At 34.3% G+C, this 23,410-nt stretch overlaps 1 protein-coding gene across 4 annotated transcripts in view; it reads left to right on the top strand.

Moving 5' to 3' along the window:
* Nucleotides 1-23,410, top strand: part of ROCK1 (Rho associated coiled-coil containing protein kinase 1) — a 95,672-nt gene that overhangs the window by 12,154 nt on the left and 60,108 nt on the right. For all 4 annotated transcript variants that reach the window (XM_088130786.1, XM_088130785.1, XM_088130787.1 and 1 more), the window contains 8 exons: nt 9,130-9,211; nt 11,345-11,445; nt 15,191-15,328; nt 16,377-16,552; nt 18,995-19,079; nt 19,309-19,453; nt 21,340-21,478; nt 22,469-22,560. In XM_088130786.1, coding sequence (XP_087986912.1) covers nt 9,130-9,211; nt 11,345-11,445; nt 15,191-15,328; nt 16,377-16,552; nt 18,995-19,079; nt 19,309-19,453; nt 21,340-21,478; nt 22,469-22,560 — 958 coding nt within the window. The remainder of the gene's footprint in view (nt 1-9,129; nt 9,212-11,344; nt 11,446-15,190; nt 15,329-16,376; nt 16,553-18,994; nt 19,080-19,308; nt 19,454-21,339; nt 21,479-22,468; nt 22,561-23,410) is intronic.

Genomic DNA, 23,410 nt, shown 5'->3' with positions numbered 1-23,410 from the left:
AGGTATAGGTAGATGCTAAACTGTTCCAAACAGCCCCTCAACAGCAGCTATCTCCACTTGGAGAAATGAGCAGCATTGCAAGCTGGTGAGGATACCCAAAAGTTATTACATCACATCCTGGTCCTTTTATAAGAACAATGGAGGAACATTTTGAAATAAAACTTTTTAGATACCTCTAGGATGAAGGCTTTGAGAAATCGATGGCTGAATAGCTCCAGAAATACTTAGGCAGCAGATACGTTATCAGAGTAGTCTTTGTGATTGTTGTGGACAGTATTTCCTGGGAGTGAGATGAGGGAATAAATAACTCACTGTTAATTTTTCTGGCTCTTTTAGTGACTTTAAATATCATAGTTTATGGTATCTTGCTGCATTTTATTAAAACTGAGTGAAGAATGGTGATACAGTATTTCTGCTGGAATACACAGAATACTTTCTAGAAAGGTCATTGATGAACTTTGGTAAACTCCCTAAGCAATAGTGCCATATACTTCTGTAGTATTAGCCCACCATGCTTGTTATAACATTCAAGAGACTCATTTGCTGATAACACTCAGTTGTATTTTTTTCCCTTAGGTGAGGATGCACAGATGCTGGTTCAGTACCTGAGACACTTGAGAGTTAAATAAAGACCAGTAAATTTAGTTCAAAGCTTCAAAAGATGGAGGCGTTTGGGTGTGTCTTGATAGCCTGTTGTGGGTGGGTTAGCACTTCACTTTGAGAGTATTGCTCACTTAGATTATTATGTTTTAACTATCAGCAAGTTACTGGTGTAAAATGCAGCTTGTAAGATACTAATTAGAACAGCTGCTAAGTATCATACATCTTGAAAAGCTGCATTGATCACCTATTTTAGGCTGAATTCAAATTCTAAAGTTGGAACTCAGTACCTTTTAAAAAAAAATCATATTAATATGTATGAGTATGTATGCATAATGCTAATTGTGTTATAACATTAAAATTAAATTAATAGATTTAGAACTGAAGTATATAAAGTAATGCTAATCATTGTGCCTATATTCTCAGATCTAAGGTAGATTCTTGTTCTTTTTTTGTATCAGTAGCAGAAATACTCAGATGAGGATGTTAAATAGTGCTCTAAGGTGTTGCCTCAGATATGTACTGATATTTTGGCACTGGGCTAAGATTTGCCTGTTCTGTCACCAGGCATAGAGCCAACAGGAAATGGTTAACGTCACCTCCTCTAATTAAAAGGAAAAGCTTAAAGAAATCTTTCTATTCCATGGAGAAACTGCCTCTGTTCAGGCTTATGTTCTGCTTTCTAGGAGGAACAGTGGTTATCAGCTCAATTGTGAGAGCCAGGAAAAAATAGGGAGAGAAAAGAAAGAATGCACAAGAGTGAAGATGGTTTCTGGCAGTTATGTGGCAGGTGATCAGTGTGCCGATAGCAGTCTGCATTTGAAGAGGTCACCCTCAGTTGCCACTGATACCTGTCTATGGCACTTCCTATTGGCAGGCAGGCCTTCCTAGAATTTTCCATGCCAGAAGTTTAGATGGTGCCTTGCATTTTTGCCTTTAGTGGCTGGGAACTCCTGTGCATTGTGTAAGATTTGAAGGAGATGTTATCTGGATCTGGAACTGTTTAGATATATTATATATTGTCCTGTTTCCCCACCCCTCCTTACAGAGCGGAGAGGTTGTCCAAACAAGCTATCACTTCCTGAGCTGCTTTTCTCCACACTACAGTGCTTCCCTAAAAAGTGCTAACCACAAGTTAACAAGTTCAGCTCTGTGACTTTAATCAGTAGATTAGAACCCTCCAGCTGACTGGTGCTGCTGCCTAACGCTGACAAGACCCTAATCAGTTTCACACTAAAGGCTTTTGTTTGCCTCCTAAGCAGCTTTCAGCCACGCTAGGCAAACAGTGCTACTATATTCCTTTTGAGGTGTATTCCCCATTGTGTGCCTGCTTACTCTCTTGTAATCCCTTCCTCTCCAATGAATGTAAATACGAACATTAATTCTCTTTTTGCTAATTATCCCAGCACTGGAGTGAACATTCTAAAGGCAGGGGAATGGGGAAAAGGGGCTATAAGATTTGCCCTTTTACCTGGCTTCCTTGTGAATTGAATTCTGAATACCTTCCCTGCTGTTTGTGTTCACCCGGTTGTTTGTGGTTGTATCCTTCTGACACTGTAAAGCAAAGGAAAGCTGAAGGAAAATCATAAGCACAGTTGCAGTCATGTGATTTTCACTTAGTGCCTGCTTCATTTAACCGAGTTGCTGGATCCAATTGCATCTCTAAACGAGGGCTACCTGTATTTTTTTCCTTATACACCTCTGATTCTTACCATGTTCCCATTTATTATCTGGCTTCTTCCAGTAACAGAGCTTAATGTTGTATAGGTTAGTCATATCTTGAATTGTTACAAGAAATACCTGGGGCAAAGGGATACTAAAACTAAAACACTTTTTTTTTTAACTGAGAAATCAATAAAATTAAGATTTTGAACCTAATCTATACAGATTTTAAAGAGGGGCCCTCAACTTGGATATTTGTGCGTGTGCTTTATGATTATTCGTGTTTCTTACATTTGTTTGCTGCCCAAAGTATCTTTGGATAGATGAGTGGCTTATAAATTTGATTAATATATAAATAATAAAGCTCAGTAGGGATGGACCTAGCTAGTCGGTTGTTAGGAGACCACTAGGAAATCTGTCAGCTGTAGGTTAGACTGGGAAGTTGGAAAAATGTCCCAGAAGGATGCAAGCCACTTCCATCATGGTATCTAAAGAACTACATGAACATGACTATGAAGTCACAAGGAATCAAGCTTGACTTGAAGGCAACTTTATAGTTAATTCATTTAGTGTAACCATGCAAGTTACCCTATATGTATTTTGTAATTCTCTGCTAGGAAGCAGATATAACTTGTAACTGTTCTTGAAGACTTAAAAAGAAAAGTAAAAAATACAGGTAGTCCTTGCTGAATGACCATTCAGCGACTGTTCGAAGTTACAACGGGGCTGAATGAATGGTAGTTGTGACCGGTCCTTGAAGTTATGGCCATTGCAGCACCCCTATGGTCGCATGATCAAAATTCAGGTACTTGGTAGCCCACCCACATTTACAACCACAATATGCATTTCAACTCCCCCCACCCACCTTCCCCCCATCTCTGTCCTGCTGCCCCCCCCATTCACCTTTGCTGTCTTCTTCCTCCCACTGCTGATGTGGTGTGCTAAAGGTAGGTAGGCAGCGGCAGTGGAGTGCAGAATGGCCAGAAGGGCAGAGTTGCGGGAGATAGTTTGATGGGGGGAGTTGAAGTGGAGATGAGCCTGGCAGGGCAGGAGAAGTGTGAGGTCCTCACCTAATGATGGTGTGGTCTTTGCCTAACAGCCTCAACCAGGACTACTGAAACTGCCATCACTAGGTAGTGCGAAACATGAAGTTTCACCTAATGGCTGCTTTGCTTAGCGATGGAAATTCTGGTCCCAATTAGGCTCATTAATGGTAATGAATTGTATTGTTGGTCATATATATGGAGATCTGTGCTGTTGCTCTTGCTATATTTCTTATCTTACCTTTTGCAAGACGTTTGTACCAAGTAGCATGCGAGATACTGGAAAATATTTGAGATAATATTTGAAAATTGCCTTGCAAAGTTTCCCTTCAAGTGATCAAGTAGCCATTTCCATTTTAAATTTTAATTATTAAATTAATTGATATAAACTAGAAGAACATGCTTAACTATTATATTAAGTCCTTAAGCTAGAAGATCAGTAGTAAAAATAACAAGTAACATTTTCTTGTTTATATTCATATGCAAAATAATTTAAACTTCTTTAAATATATAGTTCAGTTTGTAGTAGTAGTAGTTTAAATTACTTTAAAAATTGGGTTTATGTAGAAACAATTATTCATACAGTACTTTAGTCCTGCAATGTCAAAAGTATCTTTATAAAATATCTTGTTAATAAAACACTAATTGACTGCAGTTTCTTTTGTAGTTTTATATTTCACTGTCCTTCATTCTGTTATTATCAGGCTGACATTCTGATATGAAGTAACGTTGCTTGGTAACAAGTAAAAACATTGTGTGTATGTGTCTGTGTAGAATTATAATTAGATCTTTTTATTTGGAGAAGTAAACTTCACGTGAATGTTAAAAATTAAAAGCACAAAAAAATTGAAAATATTATGTATTTATGAATATTGTGTCAATGAAAATATATGCACATAGGGTGTATAGGTTTTGGGATGTACATGTAATACAATGAATGTAGCACTTAAATTTTAATATTCAGTTTTATTAGAATATAATTGAATAACATGGCCATTAATATCACTTATAGCTTTATAATACTTTTAAGGTTATAGTAAGACACGTGAGAATAAAAATATAGCTACAGATAGATGAGAAGAAGTACTCTAAGTAAATCCCACATGATTTGTGTAATTTGTTATGCTGAAAATATGCAGGAATGATTTTGGAGAAATATGACATATATATGTTCTTTTTATCAAAGACTCTTTGATAGAATTATACTGCTTTACTCAGTAATCATCAGTTGAAGACAGTAGATATATTGTTTTATATGGGTATAATTGAGGTTTATGGGCATATTTGGAATTTTGATAAGATATCATAGGCACAGTCACAAAATGGTTGATTTGTGACCAGTCATAAATAACCATCTCATGGAAACTGGTAATACTAGAATATAAGTATTGTACCTCTGAATTTGAATGTGAGGGAGAGGCAAAGCCCCTAAATAATAAACTGTACCTTTGAACTAAAGTTTCACACTCATTCAGGATCATTCCCCCCAGGTGTTGTCCTCTTACCCACACAGCCAGCACACAACTCAGCTTGGTCACTAATTCTCTTAAGATTCCCCCCTCCAGAAGATACCCATTGGTGGGAAAACTATGGTCCTCAGATTCCTGTTTTGTGGTCATTTGAGCCCCCAACTACAATTACTGGAAATCAAAGGTAGCTTCTTTCTATACATATGTGGGCACCAGGTAAAAACCATCACATAAGTCCTGGAGTAACATATCACAAAAACAGCAGTATAAAGTTTTCTCCTCATATATATGAACACATTTAATTTTTGGACCTCTTCTCCCTCCTCTACTTAAGTATAAAGGATTACCCATCCTTGACCTAAAACATGCACAGAGATCTCCTTTTTGGTGCGGCATGCCAACTGTATATAAATAGAGAGTAAACCCCATTCCATTCTAGCACTGAAAATGTTACCTAGCCGGGTAATGAAACGTTTGCAAGAAAAGAACCAAGCTCAGAGAACCCCAAGGACTCCACAGATCTCCTTTTTCTTCAGATCATGTTGGCAGGCCTTACAAGTCTTTCTAAATTCTTTTATACTGATCCACTTTAACTTCATTCTCCCTTCTAACTTTATAATCATGTTTGGTGAGCCCTCTGCCCCTCAGCTTACCTTGATTCCACTTCAGTAGGTTTCTCTGCTTCTTTCTCCCATTCTATTGGATAAGCCTCAATTCTTCTATCTCACTGCTCATTTCAAGCCTTCCTTCTTTAACAGGCAATAGTAATAGAGTTTATCACTTCATTTGTAGAGGTGGGGATACAGCTGAATTTGCATCAGAACAGAGTCAACCTCCGATTGCTTACCTCGTGTTTATTTCCTAAATCATGATAGTTCAGAATCCAGAATGAGTGCAATTAATTAAGCAGAATTGTTAACTTACCTACTTTTTATAGTATTTTTTTCTTCTGTTTTTGTTTTTTGTTTTTTTAGTATAGAAAAATATGTCTTTTAGGAAACTAAATACAAAGTATTGCCAGGGGCTGATTATGAAAAAATGAGGTGCATGATTAGATTCAGATGTAAACGTATCAGTATGCATGTGCTAGCAATACAGATACAGCTTGGCCAGAAATAACATTACCTCCTCTCTCCTCCCTGCCCCCAAATTGGTAATAAAAATACAGAATATGGATTGGATCCAGGCTTTTGCTTAATGGGGTTTTGCTAGTATTGGAAGAAAGGACTAGAAAGGCTCTTTTTTATTATTCCCCTTCTCCAAATTCTGGATTGTTGGAAGGCTCTTAGGAATTGAGTGTGAAATATTGCTGGAGGTTATAAAGTGAAGAGGGGATTGTTGCCCCACTGGGAAGTCTTTATTGAAACCCCGACACAAACTGAGTTAGCTATTCTAATTGTGTTAATTTCCACATTAAAATAAGATATTAAAATCACATTCTCTGAATATTTAACCTAGTTTTAAAAAATGATATGAAACTACAAATATGAAGAGTTCTAAGGAAGATTTGAGTGTAGAGCTCTATATTCTTTATTCTGCTTTAGTCTGTTTCATTCATATTTAATTCTGTAAGAGACAGAGGCAAAACTGAATTCATTGTTCACAAATTCTTAAGGAATTCTTTCATTCTCAACCTTTAAACAGCTATGATTGTGACTTCTGGTCATACTAGTAGTAATAATATTTTTCTTTAGTTTGGTTGTGGTAGATACAGAGACCATAGATGTGAAATGAACTTTGTCAGTTGTGATAAGTTACAGTGAGGAATGAGATTGGCGAGCAACCCAGAAGCTACAAATACTACTTTCAATTATGGTTTAGAAGGAGTGTTCTTAGTATGGTGGTATGATTATCTCTTTTACAGAAAATGAGCCTTTGGCACCAATACTTCTGAGGCTAAAGCTTTGCTTCTCTCTGAAGCCTGTTTGTACAATGGTTAGGGTCTAATGGTTAATCAGACCAAGAATACTGTTTCAAAAGATAGGCAGTTGTTCTTAGAGCAGATGCTAAGCTGAAAATGTACTCTCTGCTGCATGTTTTTTAAACATTAAACAAAAATACAAAGGGCACATTTATTCTTAAAACAGTTTGGAAGAAAACAACTAGTTATATTTGAATGAAATAATGGATCAGAAGCTATCACTGCATGTTAAAATCTATTCTGCCCAAAAAAGGAAAAGATGAAAGGACATTTTTGCTTGGAATAGAGCCAGTCTTCCAAAAGAGCATTACTGTTTTTTGTATGTTTCCAATCCTTACCAGCTTCTGTACTTAAGAGAGAGAGAGAGAATGAACATGAAACATCAAAAGGTTGAACTGAAATTATGACATTCAGTTTTATTAAAGTTGCACTTGTGTTAATAAGGAATAAAAACAGTTTTATAGGTTGTGTTTACTGTATTATGTTCATATCTTTTATTGAATAAAGCTTATATTTAAAAAAAACACTTGTGTTTGATTTTTGTTGCATTTTAAATTAGCTTTGGGTTTGTGATAAAGAGAAATAAAAAACCTTATTCAAAGTATTGCTAAATTTTTTTCCTTAAATATTTTTCTGATCACATGGTAGTAATGTTATTTTCTCAAATTTTGGTTTACTGTTGGGATTACAAAACCATATTGATTTAATGAAGGATCTGGATTGTGCAGTGGGGTGGCGATATCGTATATGATGTGATACAGATGATTTTTTTTTGGTGTAATAAGATTTACTTATTTCCACATTTTTTCATGGAAATGTCTCATTATAAAAATAAAAATGTAAAATGAAATATTTCCATTAATAGATAGTAAGGCAAAGGTAATACAGCTGGCAGACAAGTAATAGGCCATTTTCAAAAGGTTGGCCGTAGTTTGGCATCTGTTCAATATTTATTGATCTTTACGTGTCTCTAGATTTTGAATTGGTGGCAGTAACAATTATGTTTAGTGTGCCATGTGTGATGGTTCCGGAACCAGTAGAATCTGGTAGCAGCTTAATAATGTCATAATAATGTCTTGATTTAACTGCTGCAATGTTTTATGTGGGGCTTCACTTGACGAGCCTCCAAAAGCATCAGCTGATATAAAATTCAGCAAACCAGGCAGGAAATCAATATACTAGGAGCATATTACACTTTGACAAAAGATTTGTACTGGTAGCTAGTCACTTTCTAGACACATTTTAAGATGATAGTTTTGACTTTTAAAAGTTCAGTCACATGGGGTCATTCTGTTTGAGGGATTGCGTACTTTGAGGTAGCTAAAGAGGAATCATCAAAGGTACCCTCACATTCTGAGTTCCATTTCTCAAGCATATAGTAGAAGACCCAATAAATTACCTCTGGAGTTACACTCAGTCCTCACTTTCTGTTTTAGGAAACAAGTCAAGAATTTTCTCTCTAGCCAGAACTTTTTGGTTTGAATAAATTAATGGTTTAATATGACTTCATTTTTTTACCTTTTATGACTGAGTACTTTCTGGGGGAAAAGGCAGAATAGAAATTGGTCAAAATAATAATAGTAGATGCTTTCTAGTAGAAACCTTGGATGTGAGGGCAATCTGACTGTGATATGTCACCCCATTGATTGCCAGGATTGATTCAGCTATTTGACTGGCTAGGCAGACATCTCCTTTCTCCTTCACTGTTCCTTGTGTCCCTCCTGAAGCAATGACTTTTTTTGGTCCAAATTAATATTAGAACAGGTTTCATTGCACTGCTGCTTGCTAGACTGCTTAGGCATGATCCTTTTATAAATTTGTCTGAGCATTAAGTTCTGTAGAAGAAGCCATTCTGAAAATATTTCTGTTTTTAGAGTTCTGTTAGTAGGTACACACAGGAGAGGGCTGCGCTGGTCCAAGCTGTAAAATATACTCCTTGGGAATTGCTTTGGTTTTCATAATCTTTCTTTAGAAGAATTGCCAAGAATTTTTATTTTACCAATCATTTAACTGTTGTTAATCATTTTTAATTTTTAGTCTGTTTTCTTATTGTTTATTTTTCATTCTGGTGGTTGTTAGCTGCCTTGAATATTCAGTTAAATATAATATCCTAAAATGAGTGACTGCTATGGATTGAAATATTTTTCTGTGTGTACAAATTTATAGATTTTTATATGAATTCTTACATAATAGTTTAGATATCTAAACAATATCTAAACTATTATGTAAGGATTCATACTAAAATCATGCTAAAATGTTTAGCAAATTAAGCATGATTAAGCAGGTAGTTAAAAAGATTGCTGTTTCCCTTCTCTGCCCTTTTCTTGTGATAATATCTTTCCCACTAAACCAATAGGAAGGGAATATATGCATACACTCATACTTGAGATGTGTCTTTATTTAATACAATATTAATATCAATTTTGTTCCTCAGGATGGATTAGATGCCTTGGTATATGATTTGGATTTTCCTGCTTTGAGGAAAAATAAAAACATAGACACCTTTTTAAATAAATGTAAGTATATATAACACATCCTCTATCCTGGATTTCTGATTATCTTATCTGTGTAGAATTTACTTTTTCCTTTCTTCTTTAATTTCTTTTTTATGATAATGATGTCTACTATATTATTTATTTGTGGGGGAAGGGAAGATTGAAATCAGCTTTTGGAGGAGTGTATTCATAACCAATATTTCTTAACTAATCTGAATCATAAAGTTATAATAAAATAGGTTGACCAAGGATTTTCTCTAAACTTCTTGGGAAAAAAAGCAAAATAAAAAGAATAAAGTTGTGAAAAGGGAGGCACCTTTTGTGTGTTGATTCTGTGCCTATGATTAGAAGCAATATTGTTGCTGTGCAATATTCTTCTGGGTACTTGACAAGAAGATTTATGGTCCCTCTCCTAGCTCCTTCACTACAAAGAGGGTAGGACTTTGAGGATGAAGTAGGTGAACTGTAAGTGTACATCTTTGGAAACCCTGTGAGTAAAATAACAAAAAACATCCATCTAAAGTCCTGAATCCTGTTTTTTTTCTTGTATTGCAAATGTATAGATATAACCTTGTAACGTAGCCTATATTAAAAATGTTCATATTCACAAATGCAACAAGAATCTAATATAACAAAAACAACTGATATGAAGGTAAGACAAAACAAAATGCTGGAAAATGCAAGACAGATATAAATCCCAATTAACAGATTCATCCATCCCTACAGGTTTGGAAGGAACACCAAGGTTTACATATAGAATGAGAAAACAATGTCCCAAAATAACTCAGTAAAGATTGAGCTTATTCAGTGATCATGGAACACAGGATAACTTCTGGGACAGGAATAAAAAGCAGGATGCAATATTAGTTAGGGTATAATATTGGACATAAGTCTCCATTAGGGGCTCTGGAGAAGACAGTGCAGGTTTCAGCATTGAATCTTACATTTTGCAAATTTGTGAGAGCAATCAGGCAATTAGTTAAAACATTATTACTGCTTTTTTGTGATTGTTTTCCTTCTCTGTCCTTTTCTTGCCATTGGACTGTTTTTCCCACTAAACCAATTGGAGGGGAAAATATGTATGCACTTAGTTTGGATGGGAAGACAGTGTAGTTAGTGAACAATCTGCAGACAGATTGCTACTCAACTTTGCTCTGAATCTGCTATCTGAATTCCTAGCTCAGTATTATTTATTTACTAACTAACTAACTAACGAAATTTATATATGTCACCCATCTCACTGGATAAGTGATTCTAGGCAGCTTTACAAATGAACTATAAAATCTTGGCAAAAATATACAAATTTAAAACTACAAAAGGTTAAAATGGCTCATACATATACTCATATAGAGTATGGCTCATTGTAGAGCCAATTCTGATTGTGCTGCTTTTTTTCAGACAGTGGTTTGTATTTGATAATACCTGACACATTTTTGGCACAATCATTTGCTGAGTTCCTACTTTTATTGTGATCACTTTACTCAAAGTAAAATTACATTGATAATTTGCAGTAGTTAGAGGACAGCAGAACTGAAATGTTAATTTTTTGGTATAATCTCATGCCAGTGTTGACCCATGTAGATTAAAATAGCATGTTACCAAATTTGGAGTTAAAATAACTGTCAACTGGGAATTCAAATTATTGTAGTTTATTTCCTGCTAGTAGTGCTTTAAAAATGCAGAGCTTCTTGCTTGTGTTTTCATGGTAATTTTAAAAATTACATGAAAAATAGCAAAAACAAAACACTAGAAACCCATTTTATGTAACCAAATCTTTTGTATAGCATTGTAGCTGATTATTTGGTGAGGAGAGCAAATTGTTCTAATAATTTCTTTAACTATCAATAGTGTTAAAGTTCTATCTTGTTTCCACAGTGAAGTTGTATTTGGCATTTGAATGTTGCTATGGGAATGGAAAGTAATCTTTTTGAGATTCAAAGAAGATATTTGTAGCCTGGATAAGAGCTGGGAAATTGTCCTTAAACAATTTTTGTATTTAATACACAACAGATGTTTCCAGAAATGACCAACAAATGTAATATAATTGAAATCGGACATTTATTCAGTATATTTTTATATGTAAATATATTTCAAAGATTGCAAGCATGCTTTTTATTCCTTGTGCTACAGTATTTCTTTATATTTTCTTCACAGACAAAGATACAATAAACAAAGTAAGAGATCTCCGTATGAAAGCTGAAGATTACGAAGTAGTAAAAGTGATTGGTAGAGGAGCATTTGGAGAAGTTCAGTTGGTAGGTTATTCTGTGTATGGATATATTATGTATAGCTAAGACTAAGTTTTATTTTAAAATGAAAAATTTAAAATAGGAAGTTGCTATGCTAATGAAAAAGGAATATTCTTATATGTGGTAGATATTTGTGTCAGTTTCTCCGCTGCCAAAATTTGGGAACTTGAAAATAAGTTAGAACTATATGCAATTTAATATGGTTGTACTCTGTTGGTGCCTCATTAATCCTTCCTTAATTCAAATGCATATTTTTCTGAGTTCTGAAAAAAGTGTGGTTTTTTCAAGGAGCAGCTGACAATACAGCAATTCCACCTCTAGTCTTCAGTACATTACAGTACTGTGCAAAAGTTTTAGGCAGGTGTGAAAAAATGCTGTAAAGTAAGAATGCTTTCAAAAATATATATTCTAATTGTTTATGTTTATCAATTTACAAAATGCAAAGTGAGTGAGAGAAGAGAAATCAAAGTAAAATTACATTGATAATTTTTAATCCAATCAATATTTGGTGTGACCACCCTTTGCCTTCAAAACAGCATCAATTCTTCTAGGTACACTTGCACATAGTTTTTGAAGGAACTCGGCAGGTAGGTTGTTCCAAACATCTTGGAGAACTAACCACAGATCTGTGGATGTAGACTGCCTCAGATCCTCCTGTCTCTTCATGTAATCCCAGACAGACTCAATGTTGTTGAGATCAGGGCTCTGTGGGGGCCAAACCATCACTTCCAGGACTCCTTGTTCTTCTTTACGCTGAAGATAGTTCTTAATGACATTGGCTGCATCTTTGGGGTCGTTGTCTTGCTGCAGAATAAATTTGGGGCCAGTCACACGCCTCCCTGATGGTATGGCATGATGGATGAGTATCTGCCTGTATTTCTCATCATTGAGGACACCATTGATCCTGACCAAATCTCCAACTCCATTTGCAGAATACAGCCCCAAACTTGCAAGGAACCTCCACCATGCTTCACTGTTGCCTGCAGACACTCATTGTTGTACCGCTCTCCAGCCCTTCGGGGAACAAACTGCCTCCTGCTACAGCCAAATCTTTCAAATTTTGAGTCATCAGAGCACCTGCTGCCATTTTTCTGCACCCCAGTTCCTATGTTTCGTGCATAGTTGAGTTGCTTAGCCTTGTTTCCACGTCGGAGGTATGGCTTTTTGACCACAATTCTTCCATGAAGACCACTTCTGGCCAGACTTCTCTGGACAATAGGTGGGTGTACCTGGGTCCCACTGGTTTCCGCCAGTTCTGTGCTGATGGCACTGCTGGACATCTTCTGATGTCAAAGGGAAGTAAGCATGATGTGTCTTTCATCTGCTGCATTCAGTTTCCTTGCTGACCACTGCATCTACGGTCCTCAACATTGCCCGTTTCTTTGTGCTTCTTCAAAGAGCTTGAACAGCACATCTTGAAACCCCAGTCTGCTTTGAAATTTTGCCTGGGAGAGACCTTGTTGATGCAGTATAACTACCTTGTGTCTTGTTGCTGTGCTCAGTCTTGCCATGGTGTATGACCTGTGACATGAAACTGTCTTCCACAACTTTACCTTAGTAGCAATTTGGCTGTTCTTCACCCAGTTTTAAGCCTCCTACGCAGCTGTTTCTGTTTCAGTTAGTGACTGTGTTTCAACCTACATATGAAATTGATTATCATTAGCACCTGCTTGGTATAATTGGTTAATCATAACACCTGACTCTAATCCTACAAGATCCCTGACTTTGTGCAAGTGTACAAAATGTGCAAGTATAAAAATTGATGCTGTTTTGAAAGCAAAGGGTAGTCACACCAAAGATTTAGATTTCTCTTCTGCTCGCTCACTTTGCATTTTGTAAATAAACATAAACAATTGCAATATATATATATATATTTGAAAACATTCTTACTTTATAGCATTTTTTCACACCTGCCTAAAACTTTTGCACAGTACTGTATGTGTGCAAGTTGTCAGTGAATAAACCATGATTAGTTTTATGGCAGTAATTCTTGGTCTGAAATGAAGTCGTCTTACTGATCAGAACTGTAGAGTAACATGATTTGTGAGTGGAAATACAGTTTGATTGTTGGGTTATTCTTACCTAATTTTTGTGTCCTGTATAAATTTGTAAGCAAGCCAGATATGCACGATTAGATCAACTGAAAAAAGAGCAACAAAATTACCAAATAAACCGCAACTACTTTGTTTGCAAAATAACTTCTGGCTCCTTCTTAACTATAAATCAGTTAAATTATAGTTAAAATGGGCTACTGTTTAGTATGCTCTATGAATTATATATAACAAGCAAGATTTATCCTATCTTAAAATATATAATGTGGAAGAATAATCGTTGTTTATTATGTTTGTTTCCATTCCTCTTTTAATTAAACTATTGCTACAATATAAGATATAGAACAAAATACGATGTTCTAATGTTGCTAGTTATTGAGATACGTTTTGGCTGGTCATATTGTAAATTTTAATGTAAATATATAAATATGTATATATTTAATGTAAATATAAAGTTTTTTTAATCTGAAATGAGAGATTACATTTCCAGTCTTCACTGCAAGTAGAAATTAAAATAGCTTCCATTGTTTTCAGTGGGTTTATTTTAAATTCTTAATTGCTACGAGAGGTACATTTTTCTGGAGGAAGGTTTTCCTTCTGGCAAGAGGAGGTTTTGTCTTTCTCTCCTTAATGTGTAATCTATGTAAATAATGGCTTCATGTTCTTCCATCAGTGTTTTTAAAAATTCATTGACAGTAGCAATGAAATCTAGTAGCGATTTTAAAATCTAATTACAGTGTTGGGAAATAAGACATTTTGTGGATAGACAATGTATATAAATAGTACACATACCTTTAGGAAAAAAACACTGGAAGGCTGCACGCCCATAGTTGGTTGCCCTACCTACTATTAATGTGCATCCCCTCTGCATTACTTAGTACCATTGGACTGAAATAGGTTCTTCCATTTCTTCCACCTTAATAGGTCTTTAATATATGCAGTAATAAGCAGTTCCATCATAACTTACGTTTGGAGGTAGTTATTTTGTATGATTATGTATCATTTTATAACTTAAGTATTATAAACACACTGACAACCACAATATATTATTGAATGAAGGATTTGGGTTTTGTAGCAGTGCTAGAAGAATGCAGTGCAGTTAATTCTCAAATATATTTATTTATATAATGGCATCTCACTTATTCTCCCCAAAATAAGTGAGAATTTTTTTAAACCTTAGCCATTTTTAGTATTCCAGGTGCTATAGATAGGAAGAAAAATACAAATTAGCTATACAGATAGGGGCAGTAAAATAACTATAGTTCAGGTATGAATGGTTTTAAACATAAACTACTGAATTTAAAAAATGCCAAATTTGGGACATATCTAGGAAATGATATACTGGTTGTCTATAAAGATTTCACCGTTTCCTTCACAGATAGAAACACTTTTGGCCAAACAACATTTCAAAGTATTTAGTTGTAGAATATCTACCCCTGATATGAAGATATACAATAGCATTGATCTTTTCTAGGGCTACGGAGTGCGGGATAGGTTCACAGAAATAAGTAAATTGACAATGCTTGCAGAGCTGGAGAAGAACAGAGTACACCACAATGCTGTGTGAAATACAAAATGGCTTTCCTTTCAAGATGATGACTTGGTATATAACATACAGCCTTTTAATATAGCTAATGGAAATAGATTATACCCTTACTGTTTCATACTTATGTTTTCATCTTAATAATTTGTTTTTAAAGGTAAGACACAAGTCATCCCGAAAGGTCTATGCTATGAAACTTCTGAGCAAGTTTGAGATGATAAAAAGATCAGATTCTGCATTCTTTTGGGAAGAAAGAGATATCATGGCATTTGCAAATAGCCCTTGGGTTGTGCAGGTATACTGTTATTTGGATTCACATTTGCCAGGAACTATAATATTTGTCTTGAATAAGTTTCTAAAATTTTGTTTGGTCAGTAATATAGAGCACATATAATTTCAAACCATGTTAATTTACTGACCTGCAGTTTTAAAACTCTCCTTAAATATATTTATATTTGAATATGTATATCTTACAAATTACATAAAATAATTTCAGTAAAAATATTTTGCAGTTTGTATTCTGGAATGCAAAGAAATAAATTGATAATTATGCACAATGCTAATTGATAAGTAATTATGAAAAATAGTCTGCTTAGTGTGTTCATATAAGTCATGCCTGTTATGTTTGTGCTGAATAATGTAACAAGGTATAGCACTTGCCTATGGATGTCCTGGTTTAAATAGTCATATCCCAGTTTGTTCAACCAAAATACATAAGACCGTTTTCCTGAACATGCAGCCCTTTCTGTTTCTTTGCAGTTAAAACAGGAAGTTTCTAACAATAGTTTTTTGTTTTATCCAAATTAGAAAATCATGGTTATCAATTTTGGATGCAGACAGAATTTTAATTTAGGTTGTCTATTAATATTCTGGTGTGTTAAGTTAGTATCTATGACTTTCAGTGTTGTTATGTAAAACTGTGGTTAATTAGGGACTTTCCTGGGTTAAACTGCAGTCTGTGCAAAAAGAAGAGTTTATAAGCTGCATGTGGCAGAGATATAATTAACTGAATGGAGATTGTAGTTGGATATTTCTGCTTCCCAAGCTTATTGTGTGATAGTGATAAATTTGTAAGTCATCCCTCTTTGCACCTCTCTCAAGTGGGTATCCAGTTCTTTTTGTTTTTATATATGCTTATGATCAGTTTCTTCTCTCTGTTTCTGTGTGTGTGTATATAAAAAAAAAATCAATTCATCTTTATTTTGTTTGATGGACTTATTGAAGAATGCAATTTAGTCTTCAACTATTAAGAAAAATCTCAAATTCACTACACTTCCTCTTTCAAAAAGAAAATAGGGATAGGAATGCAGCACACAATGATTTTAGCCTATTATCTTTTATAGTTGTTTTATGCATTCCAAGATGATCGTTACCTTTATATGGTGATGGAATACATGCCTGGTGGGGATCTGGTGAATTTAATGAGCAACTACGATGTTCCGGAGAAATGGGCAAGGTTTTATACTGCAGAAGTTGTTCTTGCGTTAGACGCTATTCACTCCATGGGTTTTATTCACAGGTAAATATTTTTACAGTAGCTGATATTCTCAGCATCTAAATTGTATTAAAAGTATTTTGACATTTTAATTTATAATACTACTGGACTATTCACAGTGTCAGGCTTGAGCAAATTGGAGGTGATCAGCACATGAAACTTAATTGTTTCATCCTCTCTGCAATAAATTTGAAATAAGGATGAGACTATTACTGTGTGTAAATTATAAACCTTGTTTTTAGGGCCGTAAGACTCATTTTGGAATGTAAGAAACCTTGTTATGTTTTGCTTACAGTGAAATAGTTTCAGTCCTCTACATCTCTCATGGACAGCATAGGATGAATTACAAAATCTTTCTGTTGGAATTAGGGCAAAAGCTTTTTGTGTCCCATTACACTCTTGTCCCATGTGACAAAAGGAGTTGGACAGTTGGGGAAGCCCCTTTCCGAGAGCTTCTGCTTGCATAAATAGTTAAGATCCAAACCATTACTAATTAGGTATATCTTTGTTATACCTGCTTGCACAAACATTGTATAATGTGTGCTTGTGGCAAACCATTTAAATGACAATAACCAAGAATTTAAGGAATATCAAAAGTATGACAAAATCATGACTTTCTATTCCCATTTATTACAGAGAAAATGACAAAGATAGATACGCTTTATTATGGTCAGTGACTAGTGAAATGACATTGTTATGAATAAAATAGTGTATGGATAATGTTCAACTTTTAATAGATTAATATTCCACAAAACATGAAGATAGTATGTCCAGAAAAAAGGTAAAATAAGATTGTTTTAGCACTATTGAAAGTACAGGTAAACAGATTCTTTTTATTTAATTTGTTTTTAATTGCCTAATAACTGGATTTGTATTGATGGATTACAAGTTTAGTTAAAACAAACAAAAAATAAATGTTAAATATTTAATAATTCAGAAAACAATGGTGAAAATAAGAATGTATAGAAGCCACTATCCCAGTATCATGTGCACACCTTAAAATAAACCTAACTATGAATATGCTTAATAAAAATGTATTAACTACTTCCTAAAAATATATTAATATAGATAATAGATTGCTTCCCTGAGGAGGGTATTCCACAGCTGGCATCCTGCAATTGAGGAGCCTTCCCCATTCTAGTCATATAGATGAGGGCCTTTGAGCATGATGAGAGTCATCTGGACAGGTATATTAGAAAGGAGAAGTTCCTTTTAGAGCAATGTTTTCCAACCTGGGCAATTCTCAGACTTATGAACTTCAGCTCACAGAATTCTCAGCAATGGCTATGTTGGCTAGGGAATTATGGGAGTTGAAATCCACACATCTGGAAGCTGCTGAAGTAGGGAAACACTGTTTTAGAGAAACATAGCCCCAAACCATTCATGACTTTATATTTCAACATCAAGACTGAACTGGGATTGAAAATAGATGGCAGTCACTGCAGCTGACAAAATACTAATGTCTAGTTGTATCAGCCAGGAAACTGGTCCTTCAATTATGGACCCCCCCCCCCCCAGAATCTGAAACAAGTACCCCTTTGTACAGTAATCAATAGATTAGCAGAGCTTGTATAACTGATGTCAAGCTATGCCTGTCCATATAGGGTTGCAGCTTGTAAAGCTGATGAAAGGCAATACTAGCCCTTGAGACCACCTATGCTATTAGTGGAACTAATGATAGTTCTAGGGGCTTTCCCAATCTCTATATCTGATCTTTGAAGAGAGAGTATAGGTACCTCCAGAATAGCTTGAGCACTACTTATTGGGACACACAATCGATACCAACAATATCCCCATCTTGTCTGGAATGACCTGTAAATTATAGACTATTATCATGTCTGAGGACATTTGTTGCCTGATTTAGGTTAGCTGAAAAGAAAATGTAAAGTTGCATATTTAACCAATTGAGTCCCTCTCCGGTGTGCTCTCTTTCAAAATCAGGTGTTTTGAATAGCTGTAGAACTAAATTCAAATAAGAATCTTAATACCTGACTATGGAACAGGCCTCATCTGTTTACACAAAACAATTACATCTTATAAGTAGGGGAATGTACTCTGGGAATGTACTCCAATACCTGCCAGCCTCTTTTCTCCCTTGTTACTGTTTATGGATTTTACTGTTGCACACATTACTGGCCAGTTATTGTGCCAGTGAACTTTTAAAAGGATCAAGAAATAGATGATGTGAAAGATTTTGGCATGAAGCCCTATAGAGCCCCTAGCATAAATAATACTGTACTAAATGGAAAAATGAGATGATGTAAGTGTAAAGTGTACATCACAATTAAAGGAGAATTTGTTTCAGAAAGGAGAAGAAATATAAAGACAGTTATGATCCAGAGTTCAACTCCCAGTTTGCTAGCTGTTGTTTCTTTGTAACTTACATGTTTTATGGGATAAAGCTCAATGTTGTTCTTGGTTAATAAATAAAACTTGGTCTGATAAAATTTCTTTTATTGTTTTCAGAGATGTAAAGCCTGATAATATGCTGCTAGACAAATCTGGTCATTTAAAACTAGCAGATTTTGGTACCTGTATGAAAATGAATAAGGTTAGTGGACAAAAACTATTAATTAGCTTTTGTGGTTGTGAAAAATCATGATACTCTGGAAAAATAGGTATCAGTGTGTGTTTAAATTAAGAATTTTTAACTGGAGTTCATACTTCATTTTAATTATTTTCCAAGCAGATGTAAGAAAACATCTTACTTCATATACCTTTCACTGTAACATTAAGGTCCCAGAGAATAACTCCTTTAAATGAACTTTGCTTTTTTATAGGAAGGTATGGTACGATGTGATACAGCTGTTGGAACTCCGGATTATATATCCCCAGAAGTATTAAAATCACAAGGTGGTGATGGTTACTATGGGCGAGAATGTGATTGGTGGTCAGTTGGAGTCTTTTTGTATGAAATGCTTGTGGGTGAGTATCAGAATAATATTATGTAAATTAATTATATTATGAACTAAACTACCCTATTTTTTATTTTCATTAATATTAATTACTGGGTATCACTGTAGAGACCAGTCCTAATAAGATTATTTGAATCAAATTCCATTGGGTTCAGTGATGCTTATTCCAAAGTAAATATATATATATATTATTGTAGCCATTGATACTTTGATGCAGCAGTCTTTTAGGTTTAAATTGCTATTGCTGAATACTAGGTCAGTGAATAGAAAAACTTTAGCCATTCAGAAATTGGTCGTGGATATGCAAAGTGAAGTAGTGTACTTTATTGGCCTCATTTAGATATATTGATTGCAGTGAAACAGAGTTGGTCAGTTAGTCATAAATGACATGATTTCTTATTATTTGGGGCATAAATGTAGTTTAAAATCTCACTCCAAAGTAAATGTAGAGTTCTTATTCAGATATCTTCTCTCTTATTAGTTCTTCTCCTGGTAGTAATAGTTTCTTAGGTATGATGATAGGGGTTCTGGCTTTCATTTACTCAGAGCACTATGGTTTTTAAACAATTAAACTTTATTTTAATGTAACATTTTATGGAAATAAATATTTTCTGTTTAAAGTACATAATCATATACTCATTTATAGAATGATAGGTTACTTTTCCATATATAAGTTTATTGTATTTAACTGTTGGCTGCCTTTTTCCTCAGGCCTGTTCAAAGTTCTTTTAGATTTCTTCTCCTCCTAAGAAAATGCCTAGGTATCCTTTTACCACTATAAGGAAATACAACTCATCTACGATTTCATCACATATTTATTATACAGGTAGTCCTTGTTTAGTGACTGCCTTGGACAGCGACCATTCACGGTTACAACAGTGATGAAAAAGTAACTTTATAATCAGTCCTCGCATTTACAACCTTTGCAGGTCTTTAAAGCAAAGGAAAACTGAAGTAAGTTCATAAGTACAGTTATGGTTTCACTCAACGACTGCTTCACTTAACGAATGAGTTGCTGGTCCCAATTGTGGACACTAAACGAGGACTACCTATACTTCTGTACACCAATCTACCAAGACTCATGGTGGTATTCCCCCTTTCAAGATTAGTAGTGCTATCTTTCTAGAATAAGTGTCTAAGTAGAATTTCTTCTACCTATAAATAAAACCAGTTTCTATTTCTTGTATTGATAAAATATCAGCAACCACTTTTTTCTTCCCAGATATATATAGCCATACATACATGACAATAAACTGCTGTGTTGGATTCTTCTTTAACTTCTTTCAGTCCTTTACAACTTCTGAAGACCTCATTGCTATTGTCTCTTTTTCTGTTTAGATTTCTTAATTTCTATGACTCCTTTGTGAATTTCATTTGCTATTTGCTCATCTGGGATTGTTGAAATTATATCATTTGCAGTCCCTAATGAGTAGCCAGAAGTTATTTCTATTAGAGTAGATTTCAGAGCCAATTCAGCCACCTTTGTACTTAAAAAACAAAAAACAAAAAAACAACTTATTTGAATCCTCTGTCTTTTCACCCTTTCTTATATCATCTTTATCTTTCCCGCTTTCTTTTCCTACACTGACTATTCCAGTCTCTTTTTGTGCCTCTTTTCTTCTTAGAATGAAATACATAAATGGGTTCTACAAAAATGAGTATGAGGTGGATGTGGGAAATTAATATACATGATGATAGAAGATCCTTTTCCTTTTTATGATTTTGATATGATAATGATAAGAATATTTTGAGCTCTTAACATTAGCATAAGAAAGCCATTTTTTTCTAGCCAATTACTGTTGAAGTGGTGCAAAGTTCTGCAATCTAATCATCTTCTTATTTTATTAGCTTTAAAAATCAGTTGTGTGACTTATAATTTTCTCTCTCTTGTTTTAGGGGATACACCTTTTTATGCAGATTCTTTGGTTGGAACATATAGTAAAATTATGAATCATAAGAATTCTCTTAGCTTCCCTGATGATAATGATATTTCTAAAGATGCAAAAAATCTTATTTGTGGTTTTCTAACAGACAGGTAATATATTTAAAATCATATTCTGGAAAAAGTACTGTGATTTTTAAAAAAACCTTGAAACATTCAATTATTAAATCAATTCTTCAGTTAAATCATCTTTTTGTAAATTATAGGCTATGTTCATATAACACACTAAGAAATTGTTTTAACCATGAGTTATTGAAGACATTAATCAGTGTCTTTGCTTATTTTGTTTTCCTTCTTTGTAGTTGTACTTGTTTGGCATCTCTATGGATTGGATAGAAGTTTGAGCACAACAGAAAACGAAATAGTTAAATAACAAACTGTGAACTGTCTTTCATGTATTACACTAAACCACAATTGTATCATTATGTCAGCAACAAACTAGCTTCAAACTTGGTGTATTGCTTTAAAACAAGTCATAGTTAATTTACTACGAAAACTTTATTATTGTTATTCTACAGGTTGCTCAACCCTTTGTGCAAGATCTTAAATGATTTTTCCTCTGGATTTCCTGTCTTGAATAATTGTACTTTAAATCTTCAGCACTGTTATCTGCTTTTCCTGCCCCCCTCCCCCCCGTCCTAAAATGCAGCAGAGATTTTTCTAATAATTTGAAAGATTTGGAAAGAAATGTTTTTAGAGCTATCACATGATCAGCCAAATGTAGATACAAGTAATGATGGAATGGTTGCTGATTAAACTGGAAAAATTGTTTAGATTGAAGTCAGATAGAAAGTTTGTGGAGGGGGTGGAGTACTTAATTTGTCCTTATATATGCATTTGCAGTCCTGGAGTTTCAGACAAATGTTTCTGACAGCAAACATGCTTTTTATTACTGAGAAGGAGGGAGACTTTCCCATCCTATATTTAAAGCAAAGAAACTGCTAATGTTGAAATAAATGATTTTCTTGTTTAGAATAGGCTTTGATCTAATGTTTCATTTGTTTATATATTACTTTCAGTGTTATCCCCAGAATGCACATGCAGCATGTGTAGTATAATTTAAAAAATATTTCACTTTTACAGGGAAGTTAGATTAGGAAGAAATGGTGTGGAAGAAATCAAGCGACATCCATTTTTCAAAAATGATCAGTGGTCTTGGGAAAATCTTAGAGATAGTAAGTAATTTTCTGTACAAAATTAGTTTTACTTGTTATATAATTGATTCGTGTGTTATGTTTTCCGTTTAAATGTTTAAAGAACATAATTCCCTACAAACGAAACATAGATAAAAGAAAAAACAGTTACTGACCTGCTTTTTCAAAAGGATAAGTTTTTTAAGAGCTGTTCCACACTTGAAAGTTTATGTACATCCATTGAGATCTTATATACCTTTTTTCGATTGACAAAGTGTGTTTTCATGCCTGTTCAGTTTGTAAAGTAGTTTTCCAAATGTGGGGTATTGTGGGCTGCTATTGGGGAAACATAACCCCAACTGATTTGGGGCATGTAGAATTCATTGTGCAGTTCTTAAAAATATACAAAAAATACATATGAACAAGTACACTGGTTATAAGAAACTCTATAAAATATTTAAAGTATTTAAAAACCAGAACCTAAGTGTCTTCTACTTATTGAACATAGAATAAATCTTTAATACTTGATTCATGGTAACTATTTCTAATCTAGTGATAAATATTAAATAATCAACTTCTCAACTTCACAAAATTGTTTTGACTTCTATTTAACAATAATTACAAAATCAGTTTTTAGCCATTCTGGATTTTCCCTTTGTTTGATTTTCCATTATCCCAAAGATTATTTGGTATGTTACAGTATTAGAATTCAGACATTTAATATTTTGACATAATGTAACAAAATAAGAGTAATTGTGACTATTTTATATAATTATTTATGTGGCACCTCCTATAATTTATGTTTGCTCTTTTACATAACGGAAAACAGTAGCAAAATCTCTTGTGATTTACAGAAAATACCAGTGTTATATATGGAAGTAGCTGCTTTGAT

Source organism: Python bivittatus, unplaced genomic scaffold, assembly GCF_059951505.1.
Source record: "Python bivittatus isolate LINGU-HERP-01145 unplaced genomic scaffold, Pbiv_v1 ctg000840_np1212, whole genome shotgun sequence".
Classification (NCBI taxonomy): domain Eukaryota; kingdom Metazoa; phylum Chordata; class Lepidosauria; order Squamata; family Pythonidae; genus Python; species Python bivittatus.
Note: the sequence above shows the minus strand (reverse complement) of the source record. Positions and strands in the feature narration are given on the sequence as shown.